The sequence below is a fragment of the Sturnus vulgaris genome, chromosome 4 (assembly GCF_052056855.1).
Source record: "Sturnus vulgaris isolate bStuVul1 chromosome 4, bStuVul1.hap1, whole genome shotgun sequence".
Classification (NCBI taxonomy): Eukaryota; Metazoa; Chordata; class Aves; order Passeriformes; family Sturnidae; genus Sturnus; species Sturnus vulgaris.
Window position 1 is genome coordinate 2,725,077 of NC_142246.1, and position 18,376 is coordinate 2,743,452.

Here is an 18,376-nt window from a genome sequence, read left to right on the forward strand (position 1 = left end):
GCAACCAGAATTCAGCAAATTTTCACGGAAATTATCACACCTTTGTGGAATGTTGGTCGCTGATCCTTCAGGTATCGAATTAATGCCTGGGGACTGTGGTGAGCTGGGATTACCCCGTGGCAGGTGAGGAGCACCCGGGGTCACCGGGCTGCAGTTCCATGCTTGGTGTGCTCTGGGTGTGTCAGACAACAATTAACATTCCACACGGGAATCTCAATCGCGTTACAACGGGAGCTGTTACGCATCCTGTAGTCTGGGAATCTGTGTTTTCCTTTTGAATTTTCATCCTGTTGGTTGTTGTTTACACCCCTCTTCATGATTGCCTTAATTTTTCTGCCACCTGGGGGTTTCCTCCTGCAGTTGTCGACAAACGCGGGATCAGGGTTTAAAGAACGGTGATGTATCCACATTACAATTATGTTATAATGTAAAGGAGTGCTGCGGCTTTTAAAATCCTAGGAGGAAATTCTTCCATGTGAGGGCGGTGAGGCCCTGGCACAGGGTGCCCAGAGAAGCTGTGGCTGCCCCTGGATCCCTGGAAGTGTCCAAGGCCAGGTTGGACATTAGAGCAACCTGGGCTAGTGGAAGGTGTCCCTGTCCATGGCAGAGGGTGGAACGAGATGGTTTTAAGGTAGGTTGAGGCCTACCATGGCGGGTGGTGGCAGACGCACCCCACGTCTATGTGCATCGTCATCTGCATATGCAAATCATATTCAAATGTGCCCCATCCGCGCGGCCCAGCCCAGCCGAGTCTACTGCGGTTCTTCCCTCCGGCCCCCCGCGTTGCCATAGTTACCCAGCTGTCAATCACCGCGTATTCTCCCGCCTCACCCGGACAGCTCTCACGGCCATTGGGCGGTTGCCTTGTCAATCTCACCCCAGAGGAAACCCATAGGCCAGAGCTGCCGCATATCGGCCCGCCTCGCCCAGGCGCACGCTTCTGATTGGTCAGCAGCGCTTGTCACTCTAAGCGACCAACAGCAGGAGGTGGACCCGGCTCCCCGCTGCCGCGCAATACCGGCCTCCCATTGGCGCATCCTCCTGTCGCTCTGCGCCGCGGGGGGCGCGGATTGGTGGCCGCCTCACGGAGTGTCCCGCCCCGCGGGGCCGTGCGGCGCAGGCGCGCCGGGGGCGGTGGCTGCGGCGGTGGCGGCTGAGCGGGGCCGGAGCGGGGCCGGGCGGCCCATGGGGCCGGGCCGCGCTGCCGATGGAACCGCCGCGCAGTTGTGGCGATGGCGCAGAGGACGAGAAGAAGCCGCGGCGGCGGGGCGGCGGTGCGGACGCCGGGCCCTCCCAGCTGCGGCGGCGGAGCAGCGGCGGCGCGGCGGGCGCGGACAGCGCGGCGGGTCCGCAGCCCCGCGAACGCGGCGGGTCCGTGAGCCGGCAGCGGCGGGACTCGGTCCGCAAGAACCGCCCGCGTGAGTGCGGGGGAGCAGGAACGGCAGCGAGAGGGGGGGAAAGAAGCCGTGGGGGGGGGGGGGGGGGCTCAGAGGATGGGCAGGGAGGGGGCAGGGCTTATGGTAATGAGCGCCGTGGGCGGTGCCAAGGTGGGCGGGGCCTAAGGGGCGTGGTCCGGGTAGGTGTGGCCGGGGGGCGACATTGGGGAGCAGCGGGGCGGGATGGGGACATTGGGACAGCGCAGAGGGGCCGTGGGATTGGCACGGCATGGGCAGCGTGGGGACAGCACGGCGGGGACACGGTGGGTGAGGATTTGTACAGCGTGGGCAGTCTGAGGACAACACAGTGGGGTGATGACACGGGCACATCATGGGCAGTCGGAAACACGATGGGGATACAGGGCAGTGGTGACTTGTCCAGCATGGCCTGTGTGGGGACAGCACGGAGGGACACGGTGGGTTGATGTCTTATCCAGCATGGCCAGCTCGGGCACAGCACGGTGAGGGCACGGTGGGACAGTGACGTGCGCTCAGCAGGTTGGGCTGAAGGATGGGACAAGCTGAACTGCAAGAGCTCCAATAGGTTTAGGGTGAGGCGACACCTGCCTGGTGGGGCAGGACATGGCCTGGGGATGAGGTTCCCAAATTGGAGACCTTGGATGGGAAGGAAGAGCAGGCACCTGGTGACAGAGGATGAGGAAAAGGGCACAGCAAGACAGACGGAGGGACCAGGCAGGGTTTGAGGTTGTGGGGCTGGACTCGTCACTGTGAAAGAAAAGCAATGGAGAGCAAAGGGAATAATTTAAATTTTGAGAGGGAAGAACCTGACAGGTTTGGCAGGAGCTGGGCACAGATAAAACCAGGCTTTCTAAGGAAAAAAAATAATCCCTAGAACCACGTTTGTAAATGTCCTACTGGAAACGGCAAAATGGATGGCAGCCTTCATTTTGGGAGCAGCAGGAGCTGCCGTGCAGGTGCCGTGGCTGTCCCTGACTTCAGCCATATTTGAGGAATAACCGAGAGATTATTCCTTGACTTCTGCTGGAGTCCTTCCTCCTGGAAGGAAATTGCTATACCCTGAAAATGAAACAGCCTCGGTGTAATTCCTTGGTACCTGCACAGCTGTTAAAAAGATGTGAGCAAAGAATCTGGGCTGAAAACGGGGATCGGGATTCTGCTGCATCTCAGCTGTGGCTGGCAGTGCCGAGATACTGTTGTTATCGTATTTATGGGAAGTTTTAAGAATGTTCCTGCTCTTTTTTTTTGGTTGCTGGTGAAAAAGGCAGCTTCTCTCCTGCCCTTAGTGTCAAAAATAGGAATAGAGGTCTGTGAGGCTGTAATTAGAGACCTGTTAAAAGGCTGCAGAGACATGAAGGAGATCTCTGGTATGAAAATGAGGGAGGACTCGGAGCTCTGCATTAAGTGACGATTCTCCTCTGCCTTGCTCGGGGCAGTTTCTGTGTTTTCTCTGGAAAAATGTGGATAAGTGGAGAGTGGCATGGGATACTTTAAGGAAAACAGGTGTTCCGGCAGCTTTCAAAAAAGGGTTTGGATTAAGTCTGGAAGGTCAGCGGGTGGGATTCGGAATTACAGCGCAGTCTGACTTTGCTAAATTATTCTTGTGATAATTGGAAGAGAAGCGTGCTGGAGCAAGTGCATCCCTTAGCAGGACAATGCCTGATGTCACAATCAGTCATGAGTTTTGGAGTTAAAACACTCCATCCCACCTTAAGGAAGACTCAAGCCAAAATGAAAGGAAAGCACTTAATGGGCGTGGGATCAAAAATGTCCTACTTTAGCTCCCACTTGTTTGCTGCTGGCATGTGGCAAACGAGCTGGGTGACCTTGAGGCTTGTCTTGCCTGCCTGTGCTGGCAGATGCCCTGGCAGATGAGCCCCACTTCGCCAGGAATGAAAGGATTTCAGCAGACTCGTGATCCTCCTTCCTCCTCGGCCCTCTGAGCCTGTCGTGGACAGTCAGGGCTGGATTTGGGATAGATCAGAAATAAACAGTGCACTCAATATGCCTTCATGCACCTTGGGCTTTTAAATTCCCTGGAAATTGAAATTCCTTGTTTGAAAGTCCTGGAGATGTGGATTAGGATGGGGGTGAAGATATCAGTGCTGTGTTAACAGCTGGAATTGATCTCTTGGAGATCTTTTCCAGCCTGAATGATTCTGTGAAATGTTTCCTGATGCACTTGAAGGGCTTTACTGCAGATGCTGGGATTTTCTGTGTGCTCCTGACAGAAGAGGGAGAAGTCAAGGACACTGTTGATCTCAGAAGTGTCCCTGAAAACATGAAGTGGAGATTTGTTGAAGCTTTGGAGTGTTGGGGAGTCTGACAGGATTATTAGTGCAGGCAGACACATCATACACAAAAACTTCATCAGTTTCAGGAAAAATACAGGAAAATTCCCTTCTTGTACTGAATTATCAGTGCTATTTTTGAAATCTATACTTAAAAATTGGACTGGGAAGACTCCAGATGAGTAATGAGGATATTCTCATCATGGTTCTTAAGGGAGCTGTGGCTGTGGGCAGGGTGAAGTGCCAGGCAGAAACCTGATGATGGTCATAATGAGCAGGGGAATGTTTTTTTAATGAATCTTTTTATAAGAGAAAGAGATCAGCATTTCAGTTCATCAGCTTTCCCCCTTTTCCCTTTCCTCCACTCTCTCCCTGCTCATCTTGAAATCTTGGGATATTCAACAGAGATGAAATTAGGTTATTTTCCTGGTTAGCAAAATGTGCTTCTCCCTTCTGTAGCTTGTTTGTTCCCTGAGAAAATATTATTTCTCTTCAACTGATTCCTTTTCTAAGAGTTTTAGTGTCTTCTATCAGGATCATGCTAAGACATAATGGACATATGACTTTAAATTTGCAATTTACAAAGTATCCAAGAAAACATAAAAACAAAGTGCTGTTTTGTCACCTCTTCGGTAGGACAGAATTTAAGCTTTGATGTTTAAATATCTTTTTCTGTTTTGGAATGGTGTATAAAATATGAATTCCTATCAGAACCTGCTTTTAGGGATGGGAGGAGATACAGACTTAGTGTCACTTCATATTAAATGCTAATGAATTGTATTTTTTTCTCAACTGTAAAATCTCCAGCATGGTGTAACACTATTAAAATACAATATTGAATATTTCAGAGTAAGCTTAGAGGTGCTGTCACACACTGAACTAAATCATCAGACTAATCTATTTAGCTCCTGATATAATTGGCTCAGAAGTTAAAGATCACTCTGAAATACAACTCGAGCTGCTTGTTTTGTGATGAAAATCCACCATGGAGATCTTTAATTATATCATCTCTTTCATCTTGACAGTCCTGCAGCTTGCAGAATAAGTCTGTTGAGGGCTTTTTTATTTACATAGTGTCCAATTTTATGAAGTAATTTACATATCAGATAAAGGCAATTTCTTTTTATTGCCCTGAAGATCTTACAGTCTGCAAAAGGGATTTGAAAGGAGGGTGGCAGCTCTTGCTGTGGGTACACAAAGTATCCTGGAGGTTTTCTGGGATTATTTATCAGAGCTGTGAGCCCTTAACTTTGTTGGCAGAACAGTCTTTTGTTTGTTGCTGCATATCCATAGATCTGCCCCTGAGAAGAAGGTTTGTTTTTAAGACAAAGAGCTGTTTATATGAAAATATACAGAGAGAGCTGTTTTTAAAATTGCTCAAGGAAAGCAAAAGTTTGTCAGACCAATGGTTTGGGTTGGGAGAGACCTTCAAGACCATCTCATTCCAACTCCTGCCATGGGCAGGGACACCTTCCATTAGTACATGTTGCTCCAGCCTGGCCTTGGCCTTGGAATGGAGCAGCCACAGCTGCTCTGCCCAGCTCACTGAGAATGGGATTCATGGCTCTCATCCTCTAAAAAAGCAACAGAGTTTCTTTAAGGGGAGAGATTGCAGGAGGTTTGGAGCTGAGAGCAGAGGATTTCCTGCCTTTCATGGAAATGCCCAAACACCCAAGGAACAACTAAACACTTCCCAGAAGGTGCTGGGCAGGAGGAGAGCCCAGAGGTCCATGCAGTGAGTAACGTGCTTCCCATGCCAGCCTTGGGATTTGCCATCCTTCCCTTTGCTCTGTGGCTGGTGGGTGCTTGGAAAGGAGACATGTGAGGCTCTTCCCTCACAGGGAGCTCCAGGTAGCAGCAGGGAGCAGGTGGTGAGAGGCAGCCTTTGCATTTCCTGCCCTGGCCCTTGTTTCTGGTGTCTGGTTATTCCAGCAGAATCTTCTGACTGAGCAGAATCAGCCTCGGGGATGCCCAGAGGGCTCCTGGATGCCAGCAGTTCTCCTGCTGCTCCTCGAGATCTGCAGCAGCTCTCTTGGAAAAATTTCTTTAGAGGCTTAAAAGGGAGAAATCTCTGGATGGCTTTCATCTGCTGGGAAAAAAAAAATAAAAAAAAAATCAGTGTTTCAGGAGAAATCTTGGTGGCAGATGGTGATGGCGTTGATCCAGGAGAGCTTCCTCCTCCCTGCCTTGGATTTTTCTAGTTCTCAGACATGGAAGAGCTGTCACTGATCTGCATGTTCCTGTTGGATGATTTCCTGTAAGTGTCAGGAAAAAATTCCCAGTTCTTCATGGAAAAATTTCCTCCTCTTGTTTGTGTGCCATTCCCTTTTCCTACAAAAAAGGGTTTATAGGGAAGTTTTTTCCCTCTAATGGATTGAGTTCTCCAACAGGTGTTACTGCATAGGGAATCCTTCACAGCCTGGGAAAGAAGTACTTAATTTTGAGCTTAATTTTGCTGCTTCCTTGGATTCTTAACCTGTGGCTGGGATGTGTATAATGAGGGATCCATAATTAATAGCCATTTGGGGTGAGTTAATTACCTTAATAGTCTGTCTTTCTGAATGTATCCCTGGTGACTTAGGGAAGGTAGAGCCGAGCTGCTGGCAGATGGAGAGCACCAGCTGCTCTGTGCAGAGCCTTTCCAGCCAGTGCTGCAGGGAGCTGTGAGCCAGCTCTGCTTGGAAGCTGTGTCTCACTTCAGGGGCTTGGATTTTGTTTTTAGGGCCAGTGCTGAGTGGAGATAGTGACCCCTGAGCCCAGCCTGGCTGCAGTTACTTCCAGCTCTGCTGGCATCATTCCTGTTTCCCTGTTTCTGGTGAGACAGATAGTGGATAACTGGTGTTGTTTAACTCCATGCTTAATGTACTGCCCAAATAAAAACTAAATTTATGTATAGTGAAAAATTGAAGGTCTTGATGGTGCTGGGTTTGGGATGAAATTTCCAAGAGGCTGCTCTTTTCTTTTTTTTTGTGACCAGGAAAGCTGCCTAAACTGATGGACCCAGTTGGTGTTTGCACTGAAATCTGGAAGGTTTGTGTCACTGAGTGTAGGAGTTTGTGAGCTTCTTTACCAGCTTTAAAACAAATATGTTGTTTTACTGAAGCTGTGCATGTGCTACCAGCTGAGTGCTGGGAAGTGGGAGCCTGTTAGTCTGTGTTGGAGCAGCCCCCGTGGCATTTTCAGGCATGTGGCTTCAGAGCACCGTGTTTTTGGATGTTTGTCTTTCTGCTGCACATCGGTGAGGCCATCTCTGAGTCCCCAGCCTATGCTCTCTCGCCATTTTTACCCCTGTGTAGCCTGGCAGAGGGAGTTTGGGGGAAGATGCTTTAAAAAAAAGCCCAGTGGACTTCAGAATGCAGAAATCAAATGGCACGTTCTGACAGGAACAAATCGTAGAATCATGGCATGGTTTGGCTGGGAAGGGCCATTAAAGACTATCTGCTTCTAGTCCCCCTGCCCTGGACACAGAAATACCTCCCACTATCCCAGGGTGCTCCAAGCCCTGTCCAACCTGGCCTTGGACACTTCCAGGGATCCAGGGGCAGCCACAGCTTCTCTGGGCACCCTGTGCCAGGGCTTCCTCATCCTCACAGAGCAGAATTTCTAATATGTAAATGTCTCCTTTTAGTTTAAAACCTTTCCCCTTTGTATTAAGCACTATCTGTGTAAAAGTCCTTGGATTGCTCCTGCTCCCTCTCTCTGTAGTGCTGCCATTCAGATTCCTTTCCCTTTCATTCATGAAAAGTTATTTTTGTGTCTGTTCTTCTTTGAAGTAAATGCCTCCGAAATGGAGGGTGATTGGGATTTGGATGTATCTCCGAAAATAGAGCTTGCGTTTTCTTTCAAGATTTCCTTTGGTGATGGTTGGGGGTGGCCTCTATGGAAATACATAAAAATAACTTGGTGGATTAAAAATACTGTGGGGGGCTGCCAGTGCCAGCAGCTCCTGGGAGCTGGAAAGCTCTGGAAGAGCCTGTACAGCCACCCGATAAAGCTGCCTAGGAGAGAATGTGTCCTCCAACTTGTCAGGCTTCTGCCAGTGCAAAGATTGTTCCCTGAAGAGCCTGACACGAGGGATTCTTGCTCCAAAGAGAGGAATGAGGGCTTCTCCATGTTCCACCCTTATCTGTTTGCAGATAAGGAATTTTACTCAAACCCAAGATCCTCTTTTTTCCAGAGAAATGTTGGTAACGTCTACACTGCAGCATGTCCAGGGAAGGGTCTGAGCAGCTGAGGGAGCTGGGAAAGGGGCTCAGCCTGGAGAAAAGGGGGATCAGGGGGGACCTTGTGGCTCTGCACAACTCCCTGACAGGAGGGGACAGCCGGGGGGGGTCGGGCTCTGCTGCCAGGGAACAGGGACAGGAGGAGAGGGAACGGCCTCAGGCTGGGCCAGGGGAGGTTCAGATTGGATATTTGGGGAAATTTCTTCATGGAAAGGGCTCTCGAGCCCTGGCCCAGCTGCCCAGGGCAGTGCTGGAGTCCCCATCCCTGGAGGGATTTAAAAGCCATGTGGATGTGGCACTTGGGGACATGGGTCAGTGGTGGCCTTGGCACTGCTGAGGGAATGGTTTGGATTGTGGAGGTCTTCTCCAATGTTTATGATTCCATATTCAGGTTTATTTTCTAAAAGTTCCTTTTTTCCTTCTGGAAGCTACCATAAGGGTTGAATCTTGCTCCCATAAGCCATAACATGTGGCTACATTTTTCCATTTGCTCTGGAGCCCGGGCATCTCGTTAGCTCCAGCCTCTCCTTTAGCTCATTAATAGTGAAATTAATCTGTTCCACTTCCCAGCTCTAATCGCAGATTCCATCAGATCAGGGGTTTCTCTTGATCTTTTCCAAGAAGCTCATTATCTAACAGCTGTAAATGTTGCTGGGCCTGACACTGATGCATATTTTGTACCATGGGGGAATTTGGCTAATAAAATAATCCAGTTAGACATTTGTTTTTGTCTCCCTGCGGCATCTTAGATTACTTGTCTACCTCAGCTCTGTGTTGTAATTAGGGAAGGTTTGTACATCCCTTTGATGTAAAAGCACTGGTGTTATCCGTGGCTCTGGCTCTGGTTCAGAACTTGGGAAAAGGAATAGCTGGGGATTAAACCTGCAGCAGGATCTGGCAGGGCTGTAGAAGCTGTCAGACCTGTGGGGAGGGATGTTTGAGTATTGTACAGCAAATATTCAGAGCTCCTGAGCATGAGGGATCTCTGAACAGGAGCTGTGCTCATGTTGGAGGAGTCTCTTGTCAAAGACAGCATTCCTGAAAATGGAGAGACCACATGAGTCCTTAAAGACCTGCTTTAATTAATTCAATGAAAACTGTTTCCAGTAGAATCCCAGGATGGTTTGGGAGGGAAGGGACCTTAAAGACCATCAAGTTTCAACCTCCTCCCAGGGGTAGGGGCAGCTTCCACTAGTAAGCTGCTCGTGCTATGGCTGTGCCATACCCTGCCTCATTTTGTCTTCTCTCTCCAGTCTTTCCCTGGTTTGGCTTGGACATCGGAGGGACCTTGGTCAAACTGGTTTATTTTGAACCCAAAGACATCACGGCCGAAGAGGAAGAGGAAGAAGTAGAAAACCTCAAAAGCATCCGCAAATACCTGACATCCAACGTAGCCTATGGCTCCACAGGCATTCGGGATGTGCACCTTGAGCTCAAGGACCTTACCCTGTGTGGACGTAAAGGCAATCTGCACTTTATACGCTTTCCTACTCATGACATGCCTGCTTTTATCCAAATGGGAAGCGAAAAGCATTTCTCAAGCCTCCATACTACCTTATGTGCCACGGGAGGTGGAGCGTACAAATTTGAGCAGGACTTTCGCACAGTAGGCATTTTTGGCTTCTATACCGTTAGGATCTGGTAGTGACGTTTCTTTGAAAGCTTAAAACTAGAAAATTTTCTCTGCACACTCTAAAACGTCTCTAAATCTTTGTTTTGACGCTGTCCCTAACAAGTTAAACTTGGCATGTGGAATCAAGATGGCACCTCCAAATTAAAACATTTCCTGCCCTGAATGTAACTCTAAAATTATTCACTAATGATCTGTTTTGCAAATCTTCCTCTCTATTTTTAATCTCTTCTTGTGCTAATCTCAGTCTTTTCGGTGTTTTTTTTCTTTTTTTTTAACTCATTGTTGTCTTTCTCCTGCTTTATTTTCTTCCTTTCCTCACCTGATTTCATTTCTAACACCTGTGTGAATGAGCTGGTTGAGGTTCAGGCAGATTTGGTGGTGAATGTAACTGTCAGGAAATTCACAGTTGGGGTTGGACATCATCATGTGGCTTCATCCCATGTGGGACCCTTGTTCATGGTGAAAAATGTGTGATAAATATTTAGTCAGAGCTTGGAAAAATGCAAATAAAGAGACTTTTAGAGAACCATTAAGGGTGAAAAGCCCTCTAAGATCATCGAGTCTAACCATTCTCCCAGCACTGCCAAGGCCACCATTGACCCATGTCCCCAAATACCCTGTCCATGTGGCTTTCAAATCCCTCCAGGGATGGGGGATTCTACCACTATCCTGGGCAACAAAACTGTTTCTGTTAAGTTTTTCCTAATAGCGAATTTTTTGTGGTCAAGGCAGTAACATGAGAGGAAAACTATTTTATAACTTCCTCGCTGTTTTTTGATGTTCCTTTAGATGGGTTTTGTGGGATATTTTGGTCAAACACTCTTAAGTTCCTCCTGGCTTTTCACACCAATGCCTCAGCATCAGGCCTGTGGGAGTTGCTGGAATTCTCTCTGTGTCCATCTGTGGATCCAGATTGTTTTCCCCTGTTCCACACCTGAGGGCTGTGGCACTTAGGGAGTCCCTGTGCTCTCCTGTGATCCATTCTCCCTCAGCCTCTGCAGGGAACATGGACTGAGCTGGATTGAGCTGGCAGTGAGTGCATTTTTCCAGCCCTGAGCATCAATGCTCAAATCCCTGGCTTATCCTTCAATATTCCTCTTTTTTCCTTCCCACCAGATGGGTGACCTTGAGCTTTGTAAGCTCGATGAGCTGGATTGCCTTGTTAAAGGAATGCTGTACATCGATTCTGTGGGCTTCAATGGACACTCGGAGTGTTACTATTTTGAGAACCCCACGGATGCTGAGAGGTGCCAGAAGCTCCCATTCAACCTGGAGAATCCCTATCCTCTGCTTCTGGTGAACATTGGCTCAGGGGTCAGCATTTTGGCTGTCTATTCCAAAGACAACTATAAACGGGTAACAGGCACCAGGTGAGTGCTGGGGGATAAAGGGACTTGGATTTTAGGGTCTGGAGCACATTCCTGCTTTGTAAATGGCATTTTCAGGGACATGAATAAAGGTGGTGAGGGTAATGACCGACCTCTTGCTCTTACTGCTCTTACTCCCTGCCAACCAAGATCCCTCCTGAAAACTGGATCTGGATTTCATGATTTGGTGTCATTATTGCAGCCAGTCTCCATCAAAGCTGTTTTTTCAGGACTTTAAGGGCTTTATTTATTTATTTTATGAGATCCCATGGCTTGGGGTAGTTAACAACTCTTAGCTTTGATCCAAGAAGTCAAGATTTCCATCCTGACTTCCAGAAGTTGCCAGATTTTGGTGGAAGGGATAATGGCACAGCAGTAATTCACCAGGTGCTGCTCATCTTGAAGATGTGGCTTTTGTGTTCTGGAAAAGCCATAGAGTTCTGTGGCTTTAAGCTTTCCTGGATTCCCTGGAAGGTAATGGTAATAATAATAATGATAATAATTTTAAATTCCCTCAGTACAGTTCTTACTGTTACTAGACGTTTTTAGTGGCATCTATGCACTGTAAAGTGAACAAGACAGAGTTTTTGCCCCAACTTTCGGATATCTCTGTCCTGACACTCCACTTATCCCTCAGGACTAACATTTATTTTAAGATTAACATCCCTGGATGCTGGGAATATAGTGGACAGTGGAACATTAAAAAAATTGAAGTCTCATTTCACAGCATGGTCTGTGGGGGATTCCTTCCAGGCTGTAGGTTATGTGAGAGGAACAGACTTTAAGGAAAATGCTGCTTTTCCAATGGGGTGACCTGAGCTAGGTGGGATGCAGAGCTGAACAATCTGAATTTTAATTTTCATTTTGCTTTACTTGCAGCCTTGGAGGGGGAACCTTCTTTGGCCTCTGCTGCCTTCTGACAGGCTGCTCCACGTTCGAGGAGGCCCTGGAGATGGCATCCCATGGGGACAGCACCAAGGTGGACAAACTGGTCAGGGACATCTATGGAGGAGACTACGAGCGCTTCGGGCTGCCAGGCTGGGCTGTGGCATCCAGGTAACGCCCTGCCTGCGTCTCTTTGTGGTTTTCTTTGCCCTGGAGATCCTGCAAGGATGGAAAACTGGATTTAGGTGCCTTAGGAGAGCAACCATTCCTAAGAGATCTAAGTTACAGATACCTAATGCTTTTTAAAGTTAGAAATCAGTCCTTCAATGTGAAGCACTTTGGTTAAATTAGCAGTTCCCATTTTCTCTTGTAATTCTGATGAGACCTTTAACCTCAAAACTGTCTTTACAGCTTTGGAAACATGATGAGCAAGGAGAAGAGGGAATCTGTCAGCAAGGAGGACCTGGCCAGGGCCACTTTAATCACCATCACCAACAACATCGGCTCCATAGCACGGATGTGTGCCCTTAACGAGGTATTTTGGGAATCTCTTCCCTTGCTCCCTGCCTCAAACATCACCTGCTGCTGCTGCCTGCTTGAGGATTGTGCCTCTCTTTGGGAGCAGCTCTGGGAACCAGTGGGAGAGGAGGAAAGCAGGGATAGAGGGTGTAAGGCTGGATTTCTTCTCCTGTGTTGTTTTTACGAGTTGCTCTGGATTTCTTGGCCAAGCCCCACTGCTGCCACAGCCGTTGCTGCATCTTTGTGCTTTCAGCTTCTTTACAGTGCTGCCTTGTTGCATTCATGTCAAGCAGCATTGTACAGGGCTATGAAAGAGCAGAGACTTGCTCTGCACTCCATCCTGAGCCTGCTTCCACGGGATGGGCTGATGGAATCCAGCATCCTCCTGACTCTTCTTGCAGCCAAAATGAGGCAAGACATGTCCTAAACAGCCTTGCTCGTAAAGTATCTGCTAATTCCTTGCTCTGGAGTTCAGCTGAATGAAAAGAAGATCTTGAATAGCTCAGGGGAAGTGTTAATCAGTATGGGGAGGGAAGGAAAATCCATAGAAGGATGCAAGTGCAGGAGCAGGTAAGACTTGATCCTGATTCATCAGAAAGAGGAGGAACTGAATTATTTTCATGTTGGGGAACAAGAAAGCTTCAGAGCTTGGATTAGAACAGTTTTGGGATGGAAAAGTAAGGCTGGAAGTCTGATTTAAATCCAAAATAATCAGTACTTGGTTGGTCTTTTTCTTTCCTTAAAAATTGTGTTGGTTATGGGCTCCTAATTATTTTTTCCCCCAGTTTAAGAGTGGAGTTACTCAGCTATTTCATGATGAATCAAAGGCCAGAGCTGGGAGGGAGGGAGGGGTGGGATGATCAGTGTTCTCAGGCACTATAAGGATTTTGTAGGAAAATCAGCTGTTCTATCCAAATTCCTGAGTTAGGCTGTAGTTTGGCCTGGGAATTTCTGGGAGAGTCTGAGGAAGAAGGTGGCTTAAAATGGCCTGGTCCTGCTTTCTGATGGAATTGTGTGTGGTGTTCTGCACATTCTGCCAGACACTTGCAGCAGGAACTTAATTAATAGAATTTCAGAGCCATTTAGGTTGGAGAAGTCTTTAAAGATCATCCAGTCCAACCATTCCCCCAGCACTGCCAAGGCCACCCATGTCCTCAAGTGCCACATCCACATGGCTTTTAAACCCCTCCAGGCATGGGGACTCACCCTGGACAGCTGTGCCAGGGCTGGAGAACCCTTTCCAATAGGAAATTTCCCCAAATATCCAATCTGAACCTGCCCTGGCCCAGCCTGAGGCCGTTCCCTCTCCTCCTGTCCCTGTTCCCTGGCAGCAGAGCCCGACCCCCCTGGCTGTCCCCTCCTGTCAGGGAGTTGTACAGAGCCACGAGGTCCCCCCTGATCCCCCTTTTCTCCAGGCTGAGCCCCTTTCCCAGCTCCCTCAGCTGCTCCTGGAGCTCCAGACCCTTCTCCACATGGGATTTTCATCACTGCAAGCAGAAAATAGAATTTAGCCTTAATATTCCTTTTTATTTCCCTTAACACTTGCAGAACATCAACCGTGTGGTGTTCGTGGGCAACTTCCTTCGGATCAACACCATCTCCATGAGGCTCCTGGCCTATGCCCTGGACTACTGGTCAAAGGGACAGTTAAAAGCACTTTTCTTGGAACATGAGGTAAAAATTCCTTTTTAAAATTTGTCTCATGGCAAAATGCAAATCCTTGGAGTGTTCTGGAAACAGCCACATGGAGCTGTTGGATGCCCACAGTGCAGGAGGTGCTCAGGGCTTTGCTGCTACAGTCACAGCTATATATTATTTTATTTTCTATTTTATAATGTATTTCCCTGTAGTTGTATCTTTCTCCTCTCCTTTGTGTGTTGTTAAAATTACGTTGTGTGTGTAATAGCCTGGAGAAGGGAAGGTTCCAGGGAGACTCCAGTGCCTACAGGAGCTCCACTAGAGCTGGAGAGGGACGTGGGACAAGGGCCTGGAGTGACAGGACACAGGGAATGGCTTCCCACTGCCAGAGGGCAGGGTTGGATGGGATATTGGGAAGAAATCCTTCCCTGTGAGGGTGGGCAGGCCCTGGAATGGATTTCCCAGAGAAGCTGTGGCTGCCCCTGGATCCCTGGAAATGTCCAAAGCCAGGCTGGACAGGGCTTGGAGCAACCTGGGCTAGTGGAGGGTGTCCCTGCCGTGGCAGGGGGTGGCACTGGATATCTTTAAGGTCCTTTCCAGCCCCAGCTATTCCCTGATTCTGTGGGCTTTGCTGTTGCTGTGTCAGGTGTGTGCCTGTGGATTTTCACTGGATGTTCCCATCCGCTCCTCAGGGTTACTTCGGTGCGGTCGGTGCTCTCCTGGGACTCCTGGACTCAGCCTGACTCTGCAGGATCTGTGTTGGACCTCTGGATTCAGGGCACTCCCTGAGCCACTGAGCCTGTGGTTTGGGAGTCACTGAGCCCGTGTTTCTTGTCACAGTCCCCACTGAGACTGTTCCACTGTGGTGGCCTGTGGGGACAGGTGTCTGTAGGAGTTGAAATCATCTGGGATTACAGTGCAGGTTTGTTCCAAAGGGTGTGATTGGAATACACAGGCTGGATATTGGGGTGTATGGGAAGGTCTGTGGGGCATTTCAGTCACAATGGAATTGCCCTTTCTAGGTAGTTTTACTCCAGGTTTAATGATGGTGACAAAGCAGAGCAGGAGCACTCTGCTCCTTCTATTGGGATCCCTTGGAGTCCCAGTACCCAGGTCACTTCTGTGTTCACAATCTGAGGTTTTCCATGTGCTGGAAAATGGTCTGGGAAGGGGGAAAAGCATCAGCACAGCCTGGTGTGTGCAACTAACTCCACTGGATCCACACTGAGACACAGCTGTGCTGTCAGCCAGGCTTTATTTATCCCTGTTCCACATGTCCTTATCTCTGTCCTAGGGACGGAAGGTACAGCACAGCACGGATCTGTGCCTCAGGGCGAGTCCCATTTCAGCCTCCAGCACTCCTACACAGTCCTCAGCACCTTCGGGATGGTGTCAGGGGTGTCTGTCAGCCTCCAGCCTTGAAATCTATGGAGGATGGAAAGGGATATTTGTTGCTTGTTTGCTCTCTGTTACCAAACTCCACCAAAGAGACACTTCCTTCAGTCACACTTGGATCTCTGTAATATTCCATGTTTCATTTATTAATGGCTACACTCCTGTCATTTTGGGGGAATTCTCCCCTTTCCCTGCATGCTGTGCTTCCTCTTTTCCCTGTGCATGCTGCCACACAGCCTGCAAGCAGGACACTGCTGTGTGGAGCCCCTGTGGAAGCTGCACCCTTGGGATGGGGGGTTGGAATGGATCCTGCACGCTCAATAAATGCTCTCTAAAAGCAACAAGGTATCTGCCCCTTCCCTTGGGATGGGAGCTCATGGAGACACAGCTTTGGAAGTGCTCTGGCTTCCCAGTGAGCAGCTCTGTGGAGCACAGGGAGAACTCTTCAGATCAGGTCATGGTGTCAGGGTTTATCCCAGGGTATCAGAATGACCATAACCCCGACCCCAACACACCCTTCCAGTCCTGGTTTTATCCCAGAGAAACCAGTTTCCAGCACGGAGCCCCTTGTGAGCCTGGCTGGAAGTGCTGGACAGCCCCAACTTTTCCCTGCCCTGTAAATCCTACCCAGCTCTGCCCGTTGCTGTATCCGGAGATCTGAGCACTCCAGGGGGGGTTCCTTGTGTGGCACCTCCCTCTGAAAAGGGAGGAAACCACGGATTCAGTGTTTGTTTGTCTCTAAACTGCAGCTGACTGTGAGCAGGGATTCTGGACACAGCCAGGGATTTGATCACTGTAAAATCAGGGAGAATAACACAGGGCTCATGTGGAAGATGATCCGTGCTGGCTGGGGAGGAAAACGTTTGTTTTTCCTGCAGCCTCACACAAGTTCCACTTGTCCTGCTCTGTGTTCCTCAAGGTGGTACTGGAGAGGTGAGGGCTGGGAGCAGGATCATACAGCTCAGGGAATGGGTTGGGTTGGAAGGGTCCTCAAAGCCCCTCTCATTCCACCCCTGCCATGGGCAGGGACACCTTCCACTCTCCCAGGGTGCTCCAAGCCCTGTCCAACCTGGCCTTGGGCACTTCCAGGGATCCAGAGGCAGCCACAGCTTTTCTGTGCAGCCTGTTTGGGATCAGCTGAATTCAAGTTCTCATTTATTCTTCATTCCTTGTGAAATCGCACAAAGGTTCCCGAACTTTCCATTAAAAACATCTCCATTTCCAGAGTGCTGACTGAAGGGTTTCTAGACTCAGCTCCTGCTGCACCACCTAAAATTTAACACACGTGTACCTGGCTGGCCTTTCACCCACCCTCATGGCTAAAACTCATGGAAAAGACACAGAAACTTTGGCTTTTTGGAATGTTCATGTGCCTGGGACCTGTGTGGCTCCTTGATGTAACAGGTCAGTCATAGCTGGGCTGGAGAGGGTGTGGGAATCCTTGGGATACACAGGAAAAAGCCTGGCTTTTATTAAAGCACAGCCTTGGGAACAGAAGCCACCTTGCCATGGTTCTGCTGTGGAGAGCTGGGAAATCTCTGCAGGGCTGGGAATTCCCAGCAGCAATCCCACAGCCCCTGCCCTGAGGCACTGGTATCCCTGGGCACAGCATCCTGCAAGTTTTCCACTTCCTCATTCCATACATGAGTGTGTGTAATTCCTTTTTCTCTGGGTTTTCCAGTAGATCAGCACAGTCTGATCCCAGCACCAAAGTTCCTGGCTTATTCTCTATCCTTCTTTTGTAAACTGCTTATTTTTTTCTTCTGTTATAAAATATTACAGTTATTTTTATATGCTTCAACCCCTTTGTTTGCTTTTTGTCTTGTTCTTGGAGCTCCAGCACAGTGGGATGGACGTTGGTGGGAATGAGCAGAAATGTGCTGGGGAAATTTGGGTTGACCCCACTTGGTTTTTAGCTTATTGAAAATAATTGTTGGCAATCCTTGATTGTTTCTCCCTCCCTGCATGTTTCAGGCTCTGGGAATCAGTTGTACTTCAAAACATTTTAAAGGAGGGGGATATTTTTTTTTAAACAGCATTAATTATTCTGGGGAAATTGAATTCATTGCTAATCATTGATATGAATAGGATTGGTGAGGAGGATACAGCATCAATCCAGAGCAGGAGCTGTGAGGTGGAAACACCAAAAATAACTGTTCTGTGCAGCTCAGTGGGAGATCCAGACTTTGTCCCAGCAGTGGGAAGTCACCCAGCGAGCTCATCATCCCAAAAATGGCTCTGAGGGCAGCCAGGCGCTCAGCCCCTGTGGATCCTTCTGGAGAAGGCGAACAGGACATTGAGGGAATGGCTTCCCACTGCCAGAGGGCAGGGATGGATGGGATATTGGGAAGGAATTGTTCCCTGTGAGGGTGGGGAGGCCCTGGCACAGGGTGCCCAGAGAAGCTGTGGCTGCCGCTGGATCCCTGGAAGTGTCTAAGGCCAGGCTCGATGGGGCTTGGAGCACCCTGGGACAGTGAAAGGTGTCCCTGCCCATGGCAGGAGGTGAAATGGGATGGATTTAAAGTTCCTCCCGGTCCAAAGGGTTCCATGGTTTGGGTGATGTCCAGGTGGGATCCGGCACTAGAGGGCAGCAGCCCCGCGCCGGGCAGGGACCGGGGACAGCGGGACAGGGACAGCGGGACAGGACACGAGGGAGTCCCGCCTCCTCCTCCACACCAAGGTCCTGCAGAGATCCCAACCTGCCCTGTCTCCAGCTCAGCCACCCCCACGGGCACAACCCAAAGGGAATTTTCCACCCGCCTGGTCAAGCCGTGAGGAAGAGGAGGAGTGGAACAAAGTGAGCAGGAGAGGGGGTGGAGCTGCACCCCGGGACATCCCAGAGCGCTGAGCTGGGAGCTGAACCCCTCCCAACCCTGCGGGAGATCGGCACGAGGGGTTTGGGCCGGGATTTGGGTTGGGAAGGGTGGGTGGAGGAATATCCTCTCCCTAAGCAGGGAAGCTCACCCGTGCCTGGATCCTGCAAAATTCCTTAGCTGGGGTTTTTGGGGTG

General features: G+C 49.3%; 1 protein-coding gene across 5 annotated transcripts; it reads left to right on the forward strand.

Moving 5' to 3' along the window:
* Window positions 1–1,147: 1,147 nt before the first annotated feature.
* On the forward strand, window positions 1,148–17,167 carry PANK2 (pantothenate kinase 2). 5 transcript variants are annotated; one of them, XR_015802986.1, is made up of 9 exons: window positions 1,193–1,418; window positions 9,183–9,535; window positions 10,679–10,932; window positions 11,809–11,985; window positions 12,226–12,349; window positions 13,882–14,007; window positions 14,664–14,761; window positions 14,815–14,893; window positions 15,266–17,167. XR_015802986.1 is itself a non-coding variant. In XM_088162964.1 (8 exons), exons 1-7 carry the CDS (start codon window positions 1,208–1,210, stop codon window positions 14,712–14,714), a joined length of 1,296 nt encoding a protein of 431 aa, XP_088019090.1. In that variant the 5' UTR covers window positions 1,193–1,207; the 3' UTR covers window positions 14,715–14,761; window positions 14,815–17,167. The 5 variants fall into 5 exon arrangements, 3 of the variants coding, with proteins under 3 accessions (XP_014731690.1, XP_088019090.1, XP_088019091.1); XR_015802985.1 differs by having other exon boundaries at window positions 14,664–14,893; XM_088162964.1 differs by having other exon boundaries at window positions 14,815–17,167.
* The last annotated feature ends 1,209 nt before the right edge of the window (window positions 17,168–18,376 follow it).